Source organism: Miniopterus schreibersii (assembly GCF_964146895.1).
Source record: "Miniopterus schreibersii genome assembly, chromosome: 10".
Taxonomy (NCBI): domain Eukaryota; kingdom Metazoa; phylum Chordata; class Mammalia; order Chiroptera; family Miniopteridae; genus Miniopterus; species Miniopterus schreibersii.
The window spans coordinates 59,298,667-59,322,571 of record NC_138110.1 but is presented as its reverse complement, the minus strand read 5'-3'; the positions used below and the strand labels follow the sequence as shown (position 1 = coordinate 59,322,571).

At 39.9% G+C, this 23,905-nt stretch overlaps 2 protein-coding genes across 5 annotated transcripts in view; both read right to left on the bottom strand.

The window, feature by feature from the left end:
• CPNE1 (copine 1) overlaps window positions 1-22,612 on the bottom strand; it is a 36,372-nt gene extending 13,760 nt beyond the window's left edge. Inside the window, exon 1 of one of the 4 annotated variants that reach the window (XM_081148182.1) lies at window positions 22,502-22,612. The gene's annotated coding sequence lies outside the window, so the exon portion shown is untranslated. Of the gene's footprint in view, window positions 1-14,070; window positions 14,145-22,071; window positions 22,168-22,460 lie in introns of those variants that run through there. The other 3 variants (XM_081148184.1, XM_081148185.1, XM_081148183.1) reach the window with 3 other exon arrangements.
• Window positions 8,833-14,191, bottom strand: RBM12 (RNA binding motif protein 12; the record flags this gene model as incomplete). The annotated part of the gene is made up of 1 exon (XM_081148181.1): window positions 8,833-14,191. One exon carries the CDS (start codon window positions 14,189-14,191, stop codon window positions 11,381-11,383), a length of 2,811 nt encoding a protein of 936 aa, XP_081004307.1. The 3' UTR covers window positions 8,833-11,380.
• Window positions 22,613-23,905: the final 1,293 nt, after the last annotated feature.

Sequence of the window (23,905 nt, the reverse complement as noted above, 5' to 3'; positions counted from 1 at the left end):
TCATACTCTCCAGCCTTGGGAGATTCTAACTCTGTTCTTCATAAATCCAAGAATAGATCTTTTTTCCTGGATGCAGTTGGATCCAATTCAGTGCCACTTGAGTTGAAACTCATCAGTATTTTATGCTCAGGAGTCACACTGCCCTGTTCTATTCCCAAAAGCCTAACAAGGAAAGATGCACCAGCCTTCAATCCCATTTCCAGACTTCGAGGAGGAAGGAGAAAGCACAAATGTCTGGGTGGCAGGAATGCTCCTTCAACAAACCAAAGCCATGCTCACACTCCTGTTGCCTACCTTGCCAGGCTGGCGCAGCTCAGATGCTGGATCAGGTCTTGAAAGCCAATCAGGAAATTCTCCATAGGTTCACAATGAGCAGAACAGCACCCATGGAACACAGTAAACCCTTGATTTTGTGAACCTCAATTTAACGGGCAAAATTTCCAGTCCATGTTATATGTGAAAGTTAACACCCTATTAATTTTTAAATGCTTTTAACCAAGACTGTCTTATAATTAAACAGATTATCTTGTTATTAATTCACTGTTATGTTTAATAAACTTTAGTGAATAGGCCATAGGTTGGAAAAAACACTGTAGTCATTTCACTGACATAAATATTACATATCTACAACTATACATATTTAAATCCAAGAGTCGCCACTCAAAAACAATATTCAGCAAATGATTAGCATGTGATAGCACCACATCGCGTGCGGTAATTGGCTCTGTTGTTGTGTGGTGTAACTTTCTGCAGCAGTTTTAACTCCTGCCAGTGATGTTCCGAAGTGCACTAACCAAGCCCCAGTATGTGCATTTGTTTACTCTTGGTGACTGGTGAGTGCACCCATTTACTATACCTATTCAGTATAAATTTAAAGTTATATAATCCATATATAGAAAATTTTCTGTGTAAACTTTTCATACATAATTTTAATTACACGAATGTGTCTATAAGTAAAAATAGGTACACTAATTTGCCAATTTTTTAACATATGCATTCAAAAAACCTACATTATTATATAACGAACTTTTGGCTTTAATGAACACCCCCTTGCCTGTTATATCGAGGTTTTACTGTCCTCTTTTCCCATAAGACTGAGAAGAGGACCTATGCCCACCACCACTATTCTTCCTTTCCTTCTCCGCTCCTCAAAGGACATGGAGAAGGCAGACAAACTTTTTCCCTCCTGCTTCGCCCTCTATAACTTGGGGATTCCCCAGGTTTAAATTAGTAGCCCTTATAGGTCACAAACCGACAGTTCTCATAAGTCACAAACTGAACCAAATATGCAAATCCTTACTATAAAATAACATTATTTATACGTATGACTGATGGCTACTAAAATTGTGTCTATAGGAGGTCAATGGGGGAAATAAAAGGGGGACATCTGTAACACTCAACAATAAAGATAAATTTTTAAAAACTGTGTTTATAAACAAAAATTTTAAGCATTAATTTGGTTTAGATCCATTTAATGCTAAGAAGTCCAGCTGCCACATAGTATTTGGCAATACTATAAAGCTTAAAATATGCATGTTCATACAAAAAGTGAAAAGTGGAAAAATGATAAACTGTCACAGGGTTTTCCATCCTGTTATATTCTCTGATGGTCAAAAAGTTTGGAAACCACTGATCCAACTCCAAAGTCCCCACAACACTTAACCCAAAGTTGAACAAATCCAACCTGTGTCCAACTCTTCAAAGAGAACCTAGCTTGAGTAGAGAATTGGACATGAGGAAGGAAGCAAACTGAGGAGGAACACTTGGGTTTCAAGCAAGACAGAACTGTATTGGAGTGGGAGTTTCTCTCTGCCTATAACTCTGAATGTACTAACACAAAGCTACCACCAGCCTACTTCAAAATAAACATTGGAGCACTAGAGCAATGCTGGAGTCCCTTCCCCAGCAGGTTCAAGATCCAAGACAGAAAAGTGCTACCAGTGGCCTCCCACATCTTCCCACAAAAGTCAGGGAGAGGCAGGGAACAACTGAAGGAGGGGCTCAGCCTCTAGAACAGGGGTGGAGAAGCTCTAGTCTGCAGTGTACGACAACGAAATCATTAGGTCTGGCCCTGCCAAAGCAGATGCAGGAGGGACTCAAAATTCAATAAATCTAGGAGTTTTCACAGATAATTTTTAAGTTGATAATTTTGTATGGCCCGGGAATGATGTTATAAATATCCTGGCCCTTGGCGGAAAAAAGGTTCCCCACCCCTCCTCTAGAGGAATGTAGGAAACCTACAAGTGAATGATCTGTGTTCACACCTTACTATCGAGATCTTTGGCAAGTTATTTTGCTACTCTGTGCCTGGATTTCCCTGTCTGTAAAGTGGGGATAATAATAATGCTAACTTTACAGGGTTGTTGAGAGAATTAAATGAGGCCAACTATGAAAAGTGCCCCTGTCTGACACAGTAAGTGCCCAATGTATGCTAACTGCTATACTTTGGGTGCTTATAAATGGATCCTTTTGTGGTATCATGATCTACATGTTGGTTCATGGGACACCCAGGAGGAATGTCTCTAGTCTACCTGCTCCAGAGGACCTAACTGAAGAAACGAAGACCCTCTTTCCCCAAAAGAGGAAATGAAGGTCCTTCCCCCTTTTCTCTCTAATGAAATTCTCCATCTGCAGTGTAAGACAGCCAACACACTCAGAAAAAGCAGTAGAGAAAGTAGCAAGACCAAAAAATTTGAGTTCCGCTGGCCTCTCTCTAGTTTAAGTAAGGTTCAAATTCACTAGATTTCAGGGGTGGGGCCAATGGAGGGGAAAAGGGGAAATCTGTAAATGCTTTCAACAATAAAGACAAATTAAAAAAAATTTTTTTCACTGGATTTCCATAGAGAAATAGAATGGCTAGGTTCACAGAATCACAGAAGCTTAAAACTTAATAAGATTATCTAGCTTAAATCGCATTCTATAGAACACTGAGGCCAAAGGAAATGACTAGTCCTGGACACACAGTAATTGATGAACCACAGCTGGATTCCAGGAGAATGTGATTTCCATATCCACCCATTTTAGCAACAGCTCACACCTTGCAATCTGGTCCATTCTAAAGTCCACCTAGCCACTAAAGAGCAGTGAGGCTCATGTGGCCTCTTCCAATGACCTATACTAACTAGCCTTGCATATAGATGAAAAATACTGCATCCACCACACTTTCTCCCTATTTGACTACCAGGGCAGGAATGGAGAAATTGCTGGACTCCAATTTAGATGACTTTATCAAAGGAATAAACTTTAAAAAGCACCAATACTGCAAATAAAGTAGTATTCACCTCAGGGAAATGTGATTTATACCCAAAATTTCAAAGAACATCCACTGGACAGCCAATTCTGCCCCATTCTGCCCTGCTGGGATCTACATATTTTTAATCTACCTTCTTTTAATGAGACCCCTGCCTCTCTGTTGCCTTCAGTGTCTACGATAACTATTAGACCACCTTCCCAAGCATCCATCTCCAGGGCAAGGGCAAGGGCATCAATGAGAACTTGTGCATCTCCAGTGTGCACTGTGACCTATGGCACAGAAGCTCAGTGAATGCACAAAAGCAGCAGACCACAGTCCCTGGAAAATAAACCTACCTACTGTTCATGCCAGCCCTCTTCACTGGAATAAATTCACTTGGGATACTTGGAAGATCTTAAGATGGGTTGCTCTTCAGATATGTATGTTAGGGAAGCTGACAAATAAAAAAGGGAGTATTCTGACAATAGGAAACTACATTATTGACACACTTATTTTCTCACTTTCCATTGTGGATGGGGTGTGAGGTGGTGGAGATTCTAGCTCTGCTGCTTCTGGTGCAGGATTAATAACTTCATAATATAAAACTATAGGTCACCTAGTTAACCTCCAGTGTGGCCCATGAAAAAGGTAACTGAGACAAGTTCTCCAAAAACACTGCAAACACAGCAGGAAAGGGAAACATTCTAGGAGGAATCAACAAACCTCAAATCTCAGAAGTAAAACAAGGGCTGAAAGAGGTAACAGAAATAAATGACAAGGAATAACTTTTTAAATATAAATGTGTGCTAGGCTATCTCCTAGCCACGTGTGACTACTGAGCACTTGAAATATGCTTAGTTCAAACCACTATGTAGTATTAAATACATGTTGTATTTTGAAAAATTTAGTACAAAAAAGTATATGCTATCTCAATAATTTTATATGTTGAAAAGGTAACACTTCAGATCTACTGAATTAAATATATTAAAGTTAATTTCACTTGTCTGACATTTTAAAAAAGATATTTATTGGTTTTTAAAGAGAAGGAGGAAGAGGAGAGGGAAACATCAATGAGAGCAAAACCTCAATCAGCTGCTTCCTTCACACCCCCTGCCGGGGATCAAGCTGCAACTGCGCATGTGCCCTAGCTGGGAATTGAACCAGAAACCTGTTGGTGCACAGTACGACGCTCAATCAACTGAGCAACACCAGCCAGAGCTCTTTTGACATTTTTAATGTGGCTGACTACTTGAAAAATTCGACATCAAGTGACTCATTCCTATTGGACAGTGCTACCTAACTGAAAACTCCAAAGACCAGACAGAAAATTTTCTGTTGCTGTTCAATACAGTAGGCACTAGCTACATGTGGTGATTTAAATTTAATAGTAGCTACCATGGCCACTAATTACCATATTAGTGCGTATAAGGACATCCACTGGAGAAAATTCTGTTGGACAGTGCTGATCTAGAAAAGGACCACAAGACTGACGTTTCATACAGAAAAGCTAAAAACTGTACCAAACTGACCCAAAACTTAGAGAGGAATGAACTTCTGGTAGTCAACAATGCATAGTAGTAAATTGATGGGGGAATTTACTTAATTCTGGAGTATTTCTCAATGTCTTAGAACACTTATAAAAAGTTATTTTTGTCAGCTAGTCGAAAGGTTATTACAGAGATTAAAGGTTCTATCCCTCAGGTAGGCCAGGACACCCCTAGCACCAACCCTTTCCTGCCTGCTTAACCTACCAACCACTCAGGCTGTGGGAACCTCAGCCTATGCTATATTATATGGGACTTTAAAAGCTTCCAGGACAAGCACCATTTTAGAGAGTGCCACTGTGTTTCCTCACACTACTAATCACTTCCTCTTACTAAATTAACATATTCCCTCCCCAAGAACCTTGGTTAGACATCACGCCTTTCCTCAGGTTACAAATAAGTCTCCCTTTACACGTTTCTGACCATTTAGCAATTGGCCAGGAAACCCTTTATACAATTCCTGTGGGACGTAAGTGTATCTCATACATGCACAAGTACCACCACACATTCGTGTAATTTAAGTCTTTAAAAACAGGCATCTTATTTTGCTTCTTTTTCCACCAGTGTCTAAGCACTAGGTGTACATTGCTCAAAAAACTCAGCAAGGCTTACAGCTATGGTTGAGCTGTATATCCATGTGAAATTGTCTCAAAAGCTTGGAGGCAATAGATGTTTCCAATTCCAACCTGTTATTTCAATGGTCATAGAAGCAAAGGTAATTGGCAGTATCTACTTCAGTAGGAAGAGATGCATTAATTTTCCCAGCACTTTAGCTAGATCCATAGCAGAGACCCTGTTGGTCCCATAGATCCACACCACAGAAGGGAGTTATGTATAAAGGACATGATCCTCTGTACTGCAACCCAATGTGTGGGGGAGTGTAGTGGCATTCACTCACTTCCAAGTGGAAAAGGAAAATGAGAAAATCGGCAACAGCACCAGTTAAGGCCCCTTAAGTAGCTGGATTTAAGTTTTTCCTATCTGTGAAGACTAACAAGTGGCTTGTGGTTGCACAATGTGGTTGCTCCACTTGATACATAGCACAAATGCCTAAGTGACAAATCTTACTAATCAGGAGCGTGTGTGAACTCATGCCTCCCTCACCCCAGTTAGGAAGCTAGTGCTACAGAGAGCAGTGAGGGGGCTTCGGTCTAAAAGTCATAGTCCTGGTTACCAGCAGGCTTCCTACATAAGCAGATAAAAGGGGAAAACCGGCAGCATTAGAATTGAGAGGGAATGAACCACTAAGGGGCAGCCTGTTTTAATACATGATAGCTCACTCCTGGGATTATGCTTATTCAACATCTTTGACTCTGTTCATATTGAATATGTTTTCTGCTGGTCATGGCTCTATTTTCCCCAAAGAGTCACCTCCTCCTCCTCTCAACATGAAATAGCAATCCTCAGTTACTGATCAGGAAAAGTGACTTGAAACTATTGTTTCTAAAGGCAGAGTCCAGATGTCCAGAACAGCTGAGGAGGCAACTCCAATGCTCTGCTGTACCACTTAACCAATTCTCTACAACTGGTGTTTAGTCTCTATGACCTGTCAACAATTTTCACGGGAGGGGGGGTTGTCCCTGGGCCTCTTGACAAAATTCAAGGAATACATTTCGAGATTTTCCCCAGCACTTTTTCCTACCCCCAGATTTTTAGGGTGCTGCCCTTTGCCATCTGAACTCTTTAGTTGTAGAGCAATATGAAGAAAAGCAGTGCCACTTAAGTTGCTTGTTGCTAGTTATGTAGATCCAGAAAGCAGCCAGTTCTAGGATGGTTAGGATGCTCTGGCACAAAGCAGCTCAGGGCCCCAAGAATAAGTCCAACAGCAGCAAAGAATTAACCTTTACATGAGCAGGCACCAGTAAAGCTGAACTTGCTTATGCTGCTGAACAGAAGGGCTTTCTCCGAAAGGTCACTATAGCATCAGAGCACTGCGCCACCACCAGAGTACTCTTCCCAGAACATTTTACAATTAAGTCAATTGACCAGCTTTTATGTTAAAAAAGATGACACTGAAATCAAACAATTTTTTAATCAAAAAGGATAACAGTAAGCTTTCATCGAACCATATCCCATAACAACTCTACTTTTGGGAAATATGGAAAATGGTGGCGATGAACACAATTGATAAACTATTTCCTGCTGCAAAATGTTGAAAAATGGGCAATGAGTGATAGAGGCGAGCGGTCTCTCCTGAGTAAGGACTTACTAGCACAGTTCACGCCTTTAAGATGGTCAAGGCCATCTGGATCTCTGCAGGCAGCTGATTTCACTCTGTGATTTTTCAAATGCTTAGTCGAACCTTCGTAATTTTAAAACAGCTCAGCAACTATCCAGAATTGCCTAGTCCAAACCCTCTAATACAATCTGGGTATTCAAACTCAAACACAGGCTAAAATTCTCTCACGATAAAGCTACAAGCCTTACTTCTCAGGAGCCTAAGTTAAAGGGAATAGCCCACGAATCTCTTGCAGCTCCAGATTTGTTTTCTTTAAATGACTCTGTAGTTTACGAGAACTTTTCATTTGCACCCCCTCTTTTTCAGACGTTGAATAAATGTGGAAGGGACAAAACCAGAGTACCAACGTCAGAAAGCTGCAGTATTTCTGATTCCTCTCTCCTCTTCCCCACCTCAAACACACTACTGCAAAAAACAAACAAAAGAAAAACAAAGCTTTAGAGGACAGTGCACTTGACAATGTATTCTGAAGATATCTTTTCCCATTTCCTAAAGTAATCAGTTTAAAAAGACAATGCATAGTCCCCTTAAGACTCCAGGGAAAAGGAGCATCTGGTTTCTTGAGTTCACATAAAGAACTGGGCTTGCTAGCAAAACACATATAATAAAATGTAAGTCTTACAGGGTGACCACCACAGATTTGACCTAGAATCAAGTTTCCTCCCTGCTGTTCCAGGTATCCTCTTCTTTCCATACTTCTGCATTAGTGAGCAAGGATAAGCACAATTGTTACCTCCAAGATCACCAAATCCACCTTTCCAGGGGCACAACGTATTTTCAGGTGTTAAAAAAAACAGAAACAAAAACAAAAACGGATGGTATAGCTCCTTAGAGTACTCTTGTGCAATTAAAGCATTAAAATCATCAGCCTGTTTTATTTTGTGACGAGTTTATTGAACAGTATCCAAGACTTCACCTTTATAAACAAAAACCTCTGCTGAATAATGCCAAGGCCATATTTGCAGGCAATTTTTGGCCATATTGGCAATGAGTCATTTTATTGTGTTTGGTTTCTAAAGTATGGACCACTATAGAACTGCCAGTAGAACAATTTAAATGTGGTAATTTTGCAAGAGTGGTAAATAATTTTAAAAGTGATTACTGCCAGAAATTCTTTCCAGAAGGTTTGACTAACAACAATTTTTACATTTTCTTTACTTCTTTTTTAAATGTTCTTGAAACTGATGAGTGGATTTATTTTTAAACGTTGACCCACATTTGTACACAATGTCAGAATCCAATAAAAGGGACTCTTGATTAAGGATTTCATGCATCCTTATTTTTATCCAAGGTATTTCCACTCAATGTGTTTGCTTACTTCCATACACAGCCCTAGATTTTATCCAGTGCCTTAAACTTGACATGATTATGCTAAATAGTACTCTGAAATTTTGAATAAAAAGTTCCCTACTGAAAATATAAAGCAATTTCCACTGTTATTGCATTGCTTTGACAACTTGGAGCACAAAGCTAGAAACTACATTTCACTCAACAGTGTTGCATTAAAAAAAAAAAGCCACTAATAATTGTACATCCAAACTACAGTGTATACACAAACAAACCTCCAAATTTTGCTTGTGAACTAAATGTTTCACTGAAGTTCAGAAAAAGTTTACAAATTTGTTTACTTATAAAATACATTTTGTAGATTTCTCTAATCCTTTCAACTAAAACACACACACACACACACACACACACACACACACACACACACAACCTTCAGCTGGTATTGGGGGAAGGGGAAGGATAGAGAAACATTAAACCTAATGGAAAAGATTCTCTTCCATTAATGTAAGTCACCAAAACAGACAATAAAATTTACACATAAAATTGTAAATATGTTTACAAATGCACACAACTTTGAGCAAAGCTTTACAAATCCTTCAAACCATACAAAGCAAATAAGAAAATGTAAATTCATTATCACCCAAAACCTAGTCTGTATGAGAAAATGTGCAAAAAGGAGGCATAAATAGTTTCACAGAACATATTTTTAAGAATTTTTTTAAAACTCAAACTCCAATGCCCAGCACAAGATGAAGTGTGCTTAGCAGTTAGCACTATGTAATATGTTATAAGTCTTAGATATACAAAAATCAAATTCCAAAGGGCAAAGCATTTAATTACATTTCACAACAAGAAAAGCACTGTTGTGATTCAACCAAATATGAAACAGTTCTCTCCAATTTCTACACAACCACTATTTTCTTAATTTAATTTAATGAACAATAAAACCAAGTTTTCCTTTCCAGCATTTATCTAAGATGTAGAAATAACAAAATAGTTGTAATAAAGTATATGAAATATTTAATAAGAATGTATGACCATATAAACAAAATAAATTGTAAAAAAAAATAAAAGACTTTCATCTTCAAACAACCAATGTTTCTAAAATAAAAATTGTCAGCTTTCCAGTGAGGAAAATACTCTGCAGTTGAAATAAAATTCCTATAAATAGTGCTGAAGTTTTTTGCACTCTGTCCTTGGAATGAGAAATGATTACTTAACAGAAAAATTAAACAGCATATACAAACATCATATTGCTTTTTTTAGTTGAGGGGGCAGTATCTAGTGATCTGTCAAAGCAAATTTGTATTCATGAAATTCAAGACCCACAACACAGCCATGTCTTTTTTGAGTCTCACCAATCCTTTTCCTAAACAAAAATCCTGCACTGTCAATCCTCTAAGAGTGTAGTGATGAAAAGGCTTTCCAAATCTTACCACACAAATGAAACTGTTGCCACTCTTAACTCTAAATTACACGACGCTGTATTTCAGTGTTCCACTGACTTGCAATACCAAAAAGGCACTTTTTTTTCTTTTTCAGGAAATACTTCTTTTAAAAGGCTGACCCCCCTTGTAAGTACTTTGATTTGTAGGAAATGTTGGGGATGTTTTAAACCAAACAGAGGCCCATGTAAAAGCCAAAATTTGTTTTTCATGATATCTCACCATCTCCCATTCCATCCATGTTTACAAGATAATGTGACACCTCTTTAGAACATTTTAACTAAGAAGGAAAGTAACCATAAGTAGAGCCTTTGTGGCAGTGAGCAGGACGTTGTAAGACAAATGTTTTCATGACAAGGACACCTAGTGACCAGAACCCATGTGGTCCTCCTGCCTTAGTGACCTGAATGCCAAAGAAAAAAGTATGAAAGGGCAAGGAGTCTCAATTCTCTCCCCTCTGGCAGCTGCACTTACACTCTACGAAGAATTTTTGTAAACAGGCTCCTGATCAAACAACTAGACCAAAAGCCTCCAAGTGACAGGATTAAATGCATATCCATCTACAAACCAGCTTAGAGATTTTTTATTCTGTAACGCTATTGTTAACACAGCTAACAATTTCAACTTCAGTTTTAAAAACCTAGATGTAATAATGTTCCTTCTTATGCATGGACTCTGTGTTTAGTTATAGGCCATAATTTCATAAATCTGGGACAGAAGGAAATTTCCAGAACATTAGTCCATCACAGACAGGACTTCAAATCAGGAATCTTAAACAATGATTATTAAAAGCAGCTTCTGGTTTTTGATGCCATCCAAACAATATGAACAATTTTCAAACTGACTGAACTAAAAGTTGGCAGTCAAACCAAAAAGGCTCTGGTAGGTAGAGAACTCCATATTTTATTTTTGTGGCAAAATCTTATTCCAGTTTTAAGTGTGACATTAGAAATCAAAGTTCAAGGTTATAGCACAAACCAAGTGTGGAGTTTCATATTTAAAAAAAAAAAAACAACAAAAACAGTTCTGCTCATTTACAAATGAGTCAATTAGGCAAACAAAGCAGCAACTTCAGGAGCAGGACTGTCTATACAGCAAGAACCCTCAAAAAGCAATAAAGGTACATACAGTGAATCTGTATACAGAGATTTTATTTAATTTTAAAAGAAAATGAGGACTTTAGACAAAGCTTTGACCCTATAACAAAGCAAATTTGTCCAGCTTTAAACCAAATTGCAAGAGCAGCCAACTTCTATTTTTCAGCAGCTGGCAAGAGCACCCTTAATGAGCTCTATTGACAATTCTATTTTCTTCATCCCATATGGTACAAAACAAAACCAATCTAGACTCCTTGATAAGCTTTATGTCATCATGAGTTTTACAAATTGTTTCTCTAATGGTAAGCCAAAATCATTTTTGTGTTCTCTCCAGACAGTTTTACTATAACATACAGCTGTTTATCCTGGTGGTGAGTCTTCTATAAACAGTCAACCAATGCTCTATGTTATGGAAACCAACCTATATGCAATTGAAACAATCCACAGGTTCTAACCTGGAAATACTAGGAAAACAATCTGGATGCATTAATCACAGCACTATGAATATCTACCCTACAAAGAATTGATGTGAACAGCTATCCTAATACAAGTTTTACTTTCCTTGAGCCTATAGGTCTGTCATTTAAATCAATGACAGCAGCTGTGGCTTCATCTCGAGATTCAAAGGCCACCATGGCTTCACCTGTGGGCATACCTTTTTCATTGTATTTTAAACAAACTGAGCCTGGGATCACTTGATAACCATAAAAGAAATCTAAAATCTCATCAATAGACACAGTGAAGGGCATGTTCTGCACTTTAATTACTGTCGGTCCTGGTTTTCCAGAACTAGATCCAAAGCCAGGGGGACCACCAATGTGGATTGGGCCAGGCCCAGGCCCAGGCCCAAAGGCTGGCGGCCCACCCAAATGGCCAGGGGCATTTCCAAGACCAGGAGGGCCACTTCCAAAGCCAGGGGGGCCACCTAAGCCACCAGGGACATTTCCAAAATTCTGAGGCCCCCCTCCAAATCCTGGCCCACTTAAATTATTTGGTCCACCTCCAAAACCTGGAACATCCAGTCCTAGACCAGGCAAACCACTATTTCCAACTGAAGGCATACTAGGCCTAACATCACCAAAGGCTCCTCCTAATCCTGGAGGAGGAAGTGGTGGCCCAAAGGCATTTGGCCCACCAAAATTACCAGGAAAATTAAATGGAGGTCCATTATTGGCCTCCTTAGATCCTACAGTCAGGAAGGCATGCTCTTCACCTCCTGCACTAGGCATTCCTGCATTGGGCATTCCCACACTGGGCATTCCCACATTGGGCATTCCCGCATTGGGAATTCCAGCATTGGGCATTCCGGCACTGGGCATTCCGGCACTAGGCATTCCGGCACTGGGGATTCCAGCACTGGGGATTCCAGCACTAGGGATTCCAGCACTGGGCATTCCTGGAACTGCAGGATTACCTGGCACAGGCATCTTTAACCCCTTTTTTCCTTGGGCAGGGGGATTTTTCTCAATCTCTCTCATATCTTCTAGAGTAACTACATGAACAAAAGCTTCTCGCCCATTAAGTTTTTTACGGTGTAAGCGTTCAGACTTACGTGCATCATCTTCATTTTTAAACTGAACCAATGCCTGTCCTAGACCTTGCCCATTGTTATCAACAAGAACATGGACAGCATTTTCATCCACTGGGATTCCTTCTAGGAACTGAAGAACATCCATCTTGGTAATGCTGAATGGAATATTTGTTATGTGAGCACAGACTTTGGTAGAGCTGACATCCCCCTCCGGATTTAACATCATTTCTCTCTGGTCATAATTAAAGTTCTGCAGTCTTTTTCTAATCATATCTATCTTTTCTAGCATACCTTTCTTAGTAATTGGATGAACCTGAATAAAGCGATTGCCCATGTATTGTTTATGACGACACAGAGCAGCCTTATAGTCAGCCTCATTCCTGAACTCCACAAAGCCTTCACCAGTTGCTTTCCCATTTGGTCCATAAGCGATATAAATACTATCTTCCACAATATCCAACTTTTTAAAAAAATCAATGACATGTTTGTTTTCAGCTTCAAATGGTAGCCCTTTCAAGTAAACACAAAAACCAGCCTCATGTGGTGATCTTGACCTTGACCTTTTCTGCCCACTGGGCGATTTTGACCTGGGAAGTGTCTGAGGAGGGGGATGGGTTTGTCCAGAGGGTCCTATACTTTGCTTAAAAGTGATATGGCCTCCAGCAGCTACCCACTGTCTCTCTGTTGCAGGACTAACTTCCACATAGCGTTGTATCATCAGCATTCTATTTCGTTTCAAGGCTTCGAATGTATCTTGAGGGGAGAGAAACTTAACCAATCCATTCCCATTATTTCGACCTACATGATCTTTCAACAAATGCACTGCATCAACACGGAGCCCATGAAAAAAATCTCTGACATCATTTTCCATTGCAGAAAAGGGCATTCCATGCACACTGACATACAGATCATCAGGGTTGATGGGAAGTGGTTTCACACTGCTTTGAGAATTCATCTGGATAGGATTAACAGGATTCAATGGACCCAGAAACACAGGGTTCAGGTTATTGTTCAGATTCATAGGTGCTCCAGAGCCATTCATTCCAGCAGGTAGAGGTGCCACAGGTGGTGGGTTCAAGGGTGGCATGCCCGACATAGGTGGCAGTGGGGTCATGGGTGGCACAGAAGGGACTGGAGGAATTGGGGGCACAGGAGGCACAGGAGGCAATGTAGGTACCGGAGGAGGAACTGGTATTGGGGGAATGGATGGCATTGGTGGTAAAGATGGCATTGCTGGGATTGGAGGAATTGGTGGTGGTGGGACTGTGTTCATTGAAGAGGCTGTGCTCGAAATGGTTGAGCTAAACGTTGGGCTCCCAAATGAAGTTCCCATATTTGGAGGAGCCGTTCCTATGCTGGCTGTGGAAAATGTCTGTATGTTTTTGTTGCTTTCATGAACAGAAGTGGTGGCAGTAACTACACTGGGTGAAGGATTATTAAAATTGGGTGCTGTTGTAGGCAAGTTAACCCTGCCACTCATTCCTGAGCTAGGTGGTGGTCCTGATCTACTAGCATTTGCTGGTGGTATATCTAAGTTGGCAGTTTCAAAACGCCTACGACTCAGTTCAATCATATTCTGCATTTCCGTTTTACTACTCAATAATAGTGTTACTTTTGACCCTTTAATTGTACCACCTGTGCGCATCATACCAAGCCTTGCATCTTCATCAGTGGCAAAAACGATGAAAGCCTCACCCAGTTCACCCCCTACAATATGCACGCCCCCATCAGGAATGGTCAATCCAGAGAAGAAGTGGCGAATGTCCATGGTCCCCGCCACAATCGGGAGACCTTGCAAACGGATGACCACAGCCATGCTGCGCTGAAACCACACACACCTGCAGATGAGAAAAGGCAACGGCCAGGTCAGACTCCTGTTTATCACACCAAATTTTTAGCTACAAGAATGACCAGCTACCACATTAGGCCCTCAAATAATCCCTCAAACTATCACAAGCAATGTCGTGGTTTTTTTTAACTTGGATATTCTAAAAACGGAGTATCATGTGCCATTTACAATGTAAAACCTAGACAATTTCAACTTCCAAAAGGAATTAATTCTGGAAACAATTAGAAGTTCGGTCCCAAGACTCAAAAGTTTCAGGAAAAAAACAACCATAGGAAAGTAAATCACCAATTAAATCATTCAGACCACAAGTAAGATTTAAGATTTAAAAGGAATGTGTAAGTCAAATCAGGAAACAAATTTAACAATCTATAGAGGAAAAACATGCAAAGGATGCATCAAAGTTAATATTTAAAAATAGTTTGGCATCTTCCTTATAAACCTGACAACTTCATAGAATTTTCAGTGTCATTTTATATGGCTCAATCTAAAATCCAACAGAAACAGAAAACTAATTAATTACAAATAATACTCAACACTAAAGTAGATTCAAATCTCAAATGAGAGCTGACTCCATATTTCACCCTAAAACTCTTCAATCTTCCTTGCAGCTTTATTTATTAAAGAAAACTACACATAAAATTATTATTACAAACAAGGCTAATACATGCTAAGAATCTAAAAGAAATACTGAATAAAATAGCCAAAATCTTAGTTACCTATATTCACTTCAAAAAATAGAACCTGGTTACAGTGCCATTCACCATGGCTGTTTTAATTAAAATTCAGGTCCAATGACTCATTCCCAAACCCTCCATTAAAAAAAAGTCTTGTTTTTCCCATAGGGAAGAACTGATAATGAAAAAGAGGTATGTTTTGTTTTAGAAAAACTAGAATATAAACTTCATTCAGTGATCACTTAGTCTCTGGCCCACCATAACTCCTGTGGAATTTCTGGGTGCTTGCTGATATCCTTAGATAATGTCCATTTTGATCTAATAAAAAAAAGTGTCTTGCCCAGTATGGCTCGGTTGGGCATCCACTTGTGCACGGAAAGGCTGCTGGTTTGATTCCGTCAGGGCACATGCCAGGTTGCAGGCTCCATCTCCCAGTAGGGAGAGTGCAGGAGGCAAATGATCAATGTTTCACTCTCACACATCCACTTTTCTCTCTCCCTTTCTCTAAAAATCAATTAAAAATGTTTTTAAAAAGTTTCTCCAACATTTAAGTAAAATTTCAGTATTTCAGTTCTTATGGCTTCAAAGAGTAAATGCCAATGGCAGGCCTTTATAAAGCAACACAAAACAAACTCTTGGCACTGGAAAAAATATTAATTTGAACTTTATGTGGTCAACAACATAGGGTGTTGCCCAAGCCATCTTAAAAGTCAACTTTTAGATATAAACCTATTAAACTGGCTCTGTGACATTAGGGAAAATATAAAGCAGTTGAGCTTTGGTTTTATCTTCTCGAATGAGATGAGAAGAGCAAAGTTTCCTGTTGCAAGCTCTAAGAACTCTACAACTCTATGAAAGCAGTTTTTCAATGTTAGATATTATATGAATACTAACTCAATGAAAAAAATCTGTAATTGTAGTTCAGTATTATGACTGCTCTACAGAAAAGAGAAGTATGTTTGGCCCTGACAGTTTTCACTCACACACACACACACACACACACACACACACACACACACACACACACTCTCTCCCCCTCTCTCTCTCTCTCTCTCTCTCTCTCTCTCTCTCCATCTTCAAATTTAATCCTGAAAGGTGGACTGGCAAACAGAAAATGCTCTTTGTGAGACCATTATAAACACTAAAAACTGGCGGAGGGGGGAAGTTTTTATAACTGGTCTGCAAGAGTCGACAAGAAATATACTGAAAAACAATCACACCAACAGACTCTTTTCTCATTTGCTATTTAGCAGTCTATCAGGAAGTTCATTAAGAAGCTTCCGAGTAATTACATTCCTGACTGGCTATATGCAAGCAGAACTGAGACAGCATTCCCTTTCAACTTCAAAAAATGCTTAATCATTTAATCACTACATATGGAGGAAGCATCATGGGTACTCTATGTACCCAAAACAACTTGAGAGATGTTAGTATGCATTGGGACAATAAAAATTAGGACTTGATATGGTCCCAAAAACACAAAAATTGAACACAAGGTTAAAGGGACATACACAGTAAGTCTTCAAACCATATGCTGCTAAAAGAAGGGATTTAGTTAAAGTCTGTACAAGGCACACATGAAAATATGATACTCAACATCTATCCAGATTACCAGCTAGAAAAGGGCTGAAGACTAAACCAAAGTAGAGCACAAGATTTATTCATAAAGACATCAAAAAGGAAAAGTTTTTAGGTTCTGAAAAATATGAAACAAGATGTGCTATTCCACTACCAAGTACCTGTTTGACAGATACATCGTTTCAACCTATCTGGAGCCTACCTTAGTTATTTAATAGGAGGGCTAGATTCCAATCACTGGGGTTCCATTAAAGTCAAAATTTGTATTCTAAAACATATGACCCATTATCTATGCCTATACGTCTAAGAAATATTAAACAAACAAACAAACAAATAAAACATACCAATAACAAGCACCAGTACTTGTAATTAGTCTAAATGCTACTGAGGGGGGGAAAAACCCAGCTACTTACTGCCTAATAATCAGGAATTCAGCAGGAGAAATGCATCCATATAAAACTGACCCCTGAAGGAAGCAACAACTGTTCCTCCATCATGGTGCCCAATCCATCCCACCACCATCCCTGTCTTGTTTTATCTTTTAAGATAAGCTTGTTTAAAAAAATATCCACAATTTACTACACATATTTTCATGTTACTTAATAAGCTATCTCATTTTATTTCGTATTAAAGCAAACCCTCTATTCAAAATCTCTTACCTGATAAAACAAGAGATGTATTTTCTTAACAAGAAGTAGAGGCCATGTCAATCCTGTGGGCAACCAATTAAAACCAACTTTTAGACTGCAATAGAGAATAAACGGAGGCAAAAATCAATGCAGGAAACACAAAACACGTACAGGCCACACTGAACTGTACATTACCAAGGCGAGTCTGAAACCAGAGAACTTCATTAGAATGCATATGATGAAGAAGAGGAAGAAGAAGAAGAAGAAGAGATATGTACCAAATCCTACACATGCTTATTACTCGGTATTGCTTTAAAATCTGAGTATTTCTCAAAACATTATATATTTACATACATCATGAATGTGTCACAAATCAGCCCAAGAATCAATCGACTGAAAACTAAAACAGTCATAAAGCTCTCAGCTTCACAGCAGGTAAGTGCTTTTATCACTTGATAAAACCAGCCCAGAAAACTCCATAACACAAGTCCAACTACAACCTATTTTCTCACGTTCTCACCAAATTTCTGATGAAAAAGCACAATAATAAGTTCACACAATAACAGTTCCTGGACAAATTAAGTAATCAATTCAAGGGTACTCATGAAAATTATTGCAATTACTCTTTTAATACATTGTCCTTTACACCAAAATAGCATCAAACATCAAAAAATAGAGACAGATCTGGCTATAAGGACTAATTCCTAGTTCAAAACATTAAGGAAAAGTGTTTTTTCTTCTAACACCGTAGGAGTCCCAAGAAACTTATTTTTTAAAATCCCTAAAAACACCTGGCATATTAAGAGTACTTCCCAAAGTAAAAACAGATCACTCTTCTTTCACTGGAATTTATCCCAAACTAGAGAAATTATGAACAATTCAAAAGCAATATAAATGACCAAATGATCAGGCAACTGGATTCAAAAGATCATTTTTTAATTCAAAGAAATAAAGTAGAAGAAAATTGTCACTGTTAGGTATTAAGATTACCAACAGAATACTATTACAATGATGCTCATTTTTAACTATTATCTTTCAAGATCAAGATACCATCAGTGAGCTTAATATCATAAAAAGCAAAACATTTAAAATTTTTACTGTTACTCCAAACTTTTCTAAAGGACAAGCCAAACATCTTCTAGACAACAACTCAAATTACTCAAGAACAGTGAGATTGTTTTGCCACAAAAAGCTATGCAAATATCTTATAAACAATGCCTTCAAAAGCCCACAGCATTGTATTAATCTTTTATTTTGTATAAATCAATCCTAATGAAATCTAAAGAGTTTTCAAACTCATTTAAACTGGTCACAAAAGGAAATGTGAAACAGAAAAAAACTTGCTTTACATAAAGGTTACTGGCCAAACAACTGGGGTAATTTTCTCGATAAGCACTTGTGATAAATAGACATCCATTATTGGAGACTGCAATTCAAAAGATGTGTGGGGCCAGGACATGTGCCCTAGAGGTGAGGGAAACAAGTTCTTTAGCCTCTTCCCTCACAGAACCAATAAAACACCTTATGTCCATCTGGAAAGGAACATACTAGGTTTATTACCGGAAATTTGTATAGGATTGCCAGAAATAATTTTAACAAAGAGGAAACACCTCATGCCACCAGGAAAACTTGAGAGGCCCAGTTGAACTTGTCAAATGCCTAGTTCAAGGTATACGTGTTCAATGTAAAGTACAAAATCAATCTTAAAAATAAATAAAACAAAAATAAATAAAAACAAAATCAATCTAGACATAAATTTGTGGATTTCTATTTCAGCAAAGGGGAAAGTCAATCTCACCCCATACCAAAAGGAAGTACAAAGAAAGTTCAGGCCAGAAGCCCAGAACTTCACTACTCTTGCTGTTACACCTCCACCTTCAAATAGGCAAGGTATATAAACTGAGAACTGAAGTACTTTTGTTTTCTACGCCTCACTTTGTGAGCAACACAATAATCTAATAAAAGCATCGCTATTTTCCAGGAAACCTACTCATTCCTGTGTTCTAAATGTCAGCTAGCAATGGAATGCAGGATATCAAGATAAAAAATCCATTCCAATCACCTCCAACTTTGGTGAATTTTAGAAGGATAAGACTGAAAGAATTCTATGCAAATACATGTTTTACCTATGCCTAGAGCATAAGGGTAGGGAAGGAGAAAATGGGCCTGATCTGCTATTAAGTCCCCTGATACATTTCAGAAGATCCAAAGAAGGCTGCTTAGTAAAATTTTCCACTTTATATTAAAGAATTAGTCCTAACACAGTGGTCTTGCTTCAGCTTTACAAGTACCACATACATACATGAGCAAATTACAAAATCTGCTACAAAAATTATTATGACAGGACAAATTTTCTTATTTACTAGTCATTCCAATCACCTGGAATTTCAGAATAAAATGTCTGACAACAATCCCCTTTTATCAGGAAGCCAAGGCACAAACCAGAACTTAACCATTTCCACTCTTCATCTGGTAACACCTAAAAGTGAATTTTAACTTTGTCCGATAATTACTCTTTAATCAACAAGAATCAGGGTACAGCACAGCTAAGTTCTTCAGATTTAAAAGAAACTAAAACCAGTACTCCTCAAATATTCACCTCAGAGATGAGCAACAGAGAACCAATCATAATGGGCATAACACTATAAGCAGCATAATCAAATTATGATAAGCATTACAAAAATAAATAAAAAAACAACCAACCAACCAACCAACCAACCAACCAACCGCACAGCTTCATCCACTCGATTTTGTTCCCATCCCCAAATGGATCACATTTCAGATTCTGAGATCATTCTTAATAAAACAATTCTGACACTGAGGGAGATATACCCCTTTGATAGCACATTACTCAACTTTCCCATTAACCTCCAGTCAGTACTCAAAGGCAGCCAATCAAAAGACATTTCTAAATACGATAGTTATTCCTCTTGCCAAAAAGACTATAATATTATTTTTCAGTCCCCCCAAATGCCAACAAAAATGTTCATTATTTTACTAGATTTAAACTTCAAAGTAACAATATTACTTCTAACCTAGCTGACCCCATTCACCTGCACTATTGATCTTATAAGCTGGCCTTAAATTTAATGAACTAAATTCTGCAAACCAAAAGGTCTATGGGTGGTGATAATAAAATCTGATAAAACTACAAATCAGGTGAAGTTATTTTTCTTAGTTGAACTAAAACATTTAACAATAATCATTTATTCCATGAACATTTATTAAGTACTTGTGGGCCAGACAGGAAATACAGAAATGGACCATAGTCCCTGCATTTTGGGAAGGGATGTCTAAAACCATCTTTTGTGCAACCACTACTGACACTAAGAAGTTCTCCTATAACATCTACAAAAAATATTCATCTAAACTGAATGATGAAGTGGGTCTTTACAAAATGGAATAAAAACAGTATGAAACTGTCACTGGATTTCAGCACCTAAAACACACTGGCCCACAAAATCAAGTTTCACATCTAAAAATTATACCAAGAGCCCCAAACTCTCAATATGCAACAATCAAAACATTTGGCATGTCAAAGAAAGTGAAAGAAGCCTGAAGTATACTAGTATTAGCACATAACAATATGTTCCAAGTAACTACCACAATGGTTTCTAAAGTTTCACATTTTCCACCTAACAGATATGAATGTAAGAAAAACAGAAATTATGCATTACAACCTATACACAAAATAATCAAATATTTGATCGAGCATATAAAAGTGATATAAAAATGCAGTTTTGTTAAAAAAATTTTCCAGCAATACTGAGCACATCCTCAACTTTTATATAAACACACTAAACATTTCACTTTCTTCAAAAATTAATTACCATAAAATTATTTTAACCACCTGTAGCAGTTCTTCCCAACTTCTTTTTAATACTCTTGGAAAATACCTTAACACAATTACTTTCCACAACGTCCAAAAATCCTCCATTCTATCAAAGCTACCAAATTTCAAAAACAAGTACAACCAGTCTTGTATTATATTTCTATAATTTAAAAAAAAAACAAAAAAAAACCAAGATCGACCTGTATGTCCAGACTTGTAGACTTTTTCAACTGGAAATGCTCTGAAATGTATTAACAATATAAGCTATATAACAAAGTCCAAGGCAATTCATGTTCCTAATACTGCATTTGCCAAAAAAATTAAAAAAAGACACCACCTGAAACCAGTCAAGCAAGGAGCTCTAAGAGATACACTCCTGTCACAAGTGTCCTCAACAAAACGTCAATTGCAATCACTTTTTTTTTCCAGTTATACCGAATGGCATCACCCTATTCTTGAATAATACACAATGGTTCCTGCCAACTACCCCAATTTACATCAGGTCACCTGTGGGAATCCTGGAGCCAGAGGAGGATTTTTAGGGTCCAGAAGTGTCTCTCCTACAGAGCCTGGAATTCTCACTATACAACCCCCAGCATACGGCTTAGCGCTGAATAACCCAGAATAACCCTCACCCAGACCCTCAGATTTTTCACTATAAAGCGCACAATGGTGGCACACATAAAGCCCATACACTTACAATCTAGCAGTTAAGCCTCTGCACTAGTGTCCATCTCCGTCACTAACCTGTAGATCCTCCAAGTTCCTCCCACCCATTTCATGTGGCTGCAAAGTAACGAGACCAGCCTTCACTAGAGAAACTCAATTCACTCTCCATCAAAAGCACCCACATTCCATACCCCATAGGACCTCCTCCTCCTTCAGGGCTGGAGGCTCTCCCAAGGGATACCCTCGAGGGTAAGCCCCGCCCCAGCATTGGGCCTTATAAGCATTTCAACTGCAACCCCTTCCACCTTCGGGCCACGAAATGGGCCACTTCTTAAACTTATTTCCTAGGCTCACAGGAAAGTACCGGTTACAGCTTCCTTCCCACAGGTGTGTCCTAATTATAGTCCCTTTTCTGAGAGGCCACAGGGGCCTCCTTTCCACTTGGGGCGGAGGGAGTGTGCTCACTATGGTTATCTCCTCACTTCGCAGCACAGAAATGGAGTTCTGATCTCTGCCCTCTTTGGGGGCACAGAAATTCTTGCTCACTCGGGATGCAGCTGTGCTTTCACTGCCCCTGGGCTACCCAGTTCTGGCCTCCTCCCTCTCAGACCACAGGGACGTCCTCGCTATTGCCTCGTCCCCACTTCAGGAAGCAGGCTCGTCCTCTCTTGCGTCATTCTCAGGCCTCAGAGGTGCAAGTGGCGCCCCGGACCCCCAGAAGCCATGCCCGGCCCTTTTGTGTGGGGCGCTCGCTGCGGCGGGCTCGGAGGCCTCCGAAGGCCCCGCCCCGGGCCACCAAGGGGCGGCTCGAGCCCCGCACAGCCCCGCCCGTTCCGGGGCTGCGGGAGTCTTACCGGGGAGAACTGCGCGGCACCCGAACCCAGACCCGAGTTACCCCCCACGAGAGTGCCTCCGCCCCGCGGCCGACAGCCCCTGCGCGAACGGCTTTCCGGAGCCCACAGCAGCCACCACCTCCTCCGCTGCTTCACAAAATGGCCGCCGGCCCGCTCCGCAGGTCCGCGCTCCCGGAGAGGCGGGATGGGAAGGTTGACGTCACGGACGGGACGGCGCAAGCGCACTCACCTTTTCGGGCGGTCTCCCGGAAGCTGCCCGGGTTTGCGGCGAAGAGCCGCGGTCCGCCGCGCTCCTCTCCGCCCCAGCCGCACCTGGGGAGCGGGTGCTGGTGGTGGGACAGGAGGGGGGACTGGGCGGGCCCCTCGCTAAGGGGCTTGTGCAAATTGCTTCATTTTTGTAAGCCTTCGCAAAAGGAGGGAAATAATACCTACCTCGCATGATTGTGGAGAATTAAAAGGACTACGAAATGGTGCCTAGTTCAAGTGATGATTCCCTGACAGAAGAACCAAAACCTGATTCTTTTTTCCATTTAAAAATTTCAGCCAGGGGAGCCCCACCCACCAGTCTTCATTAACCCCGCCACAGCCGTATTATTTTATTATAGGAAAATCATTCTGATGCTGCTTTGGCCCAGGCTGCCCAGGCTCCACTGCCCTTGCCTATACCCTGTAGCTTCATGAATGTCATCATAATCTAATTAATCGTCCAAAGAGAGGAGTAAACTAATAAAATCAGGGAGCAAATTTCCACACCTTAAACAAGCTTTTGGGGAGACATGTGTGCAGAATTCCTGGTGCTGGCCCTGTGGGCCAAAACTAGCAAGTTAAAAAAACCAGGCCTGGCCCCTCTCCTCTCTGGAGCGCAGCCGGCCCTCCCCTCCTCCCTCCGCACCCCGCCTTGGCCCTTCTCTCCCCTAAGCCACCAGAGCCCCTCTCCAGCCTCTGCCACTTGTTTCCTGAGCCTATGCAGCCCAGCTGGCTGGCTTCTACTACCTCTGTAACTTTCTAAATAAACTTTCTCATAATTTGAAAGAAAAAAGCGAACAAACTAGGTCACACTTTTATTTTATTGGTTTTAGAGAGAGGGAGGGGGAGAGAAATACTAATTTGTTGTTCCACTTATTTATGCATCCATTGGTTGATTCTTATATGTGCCCTGACCGGATGGAAACTGTAACCTTGGTGTATTGGGGTGATGCTCCAACCAACTGAGCTACCTGGCCAGGGCCAGGCCCCACTTTTAAACCAAATCTATACTTTTGTTACAGGATTCCAGGGCAGGAGGAATAGGGAAACTGAGACAGAAAAGTTAAAACAAGGCCAAACTGTGGGCAATTTGCAGCTGTCCTGCAAATAACAAGCCATTAGCTTCCCCAGCAAGGTCACTTGAGAGCAAATGGTTAAAAGCCTCCCTAACAAGAGGATGCAGAAAAGGAGGGATGAGG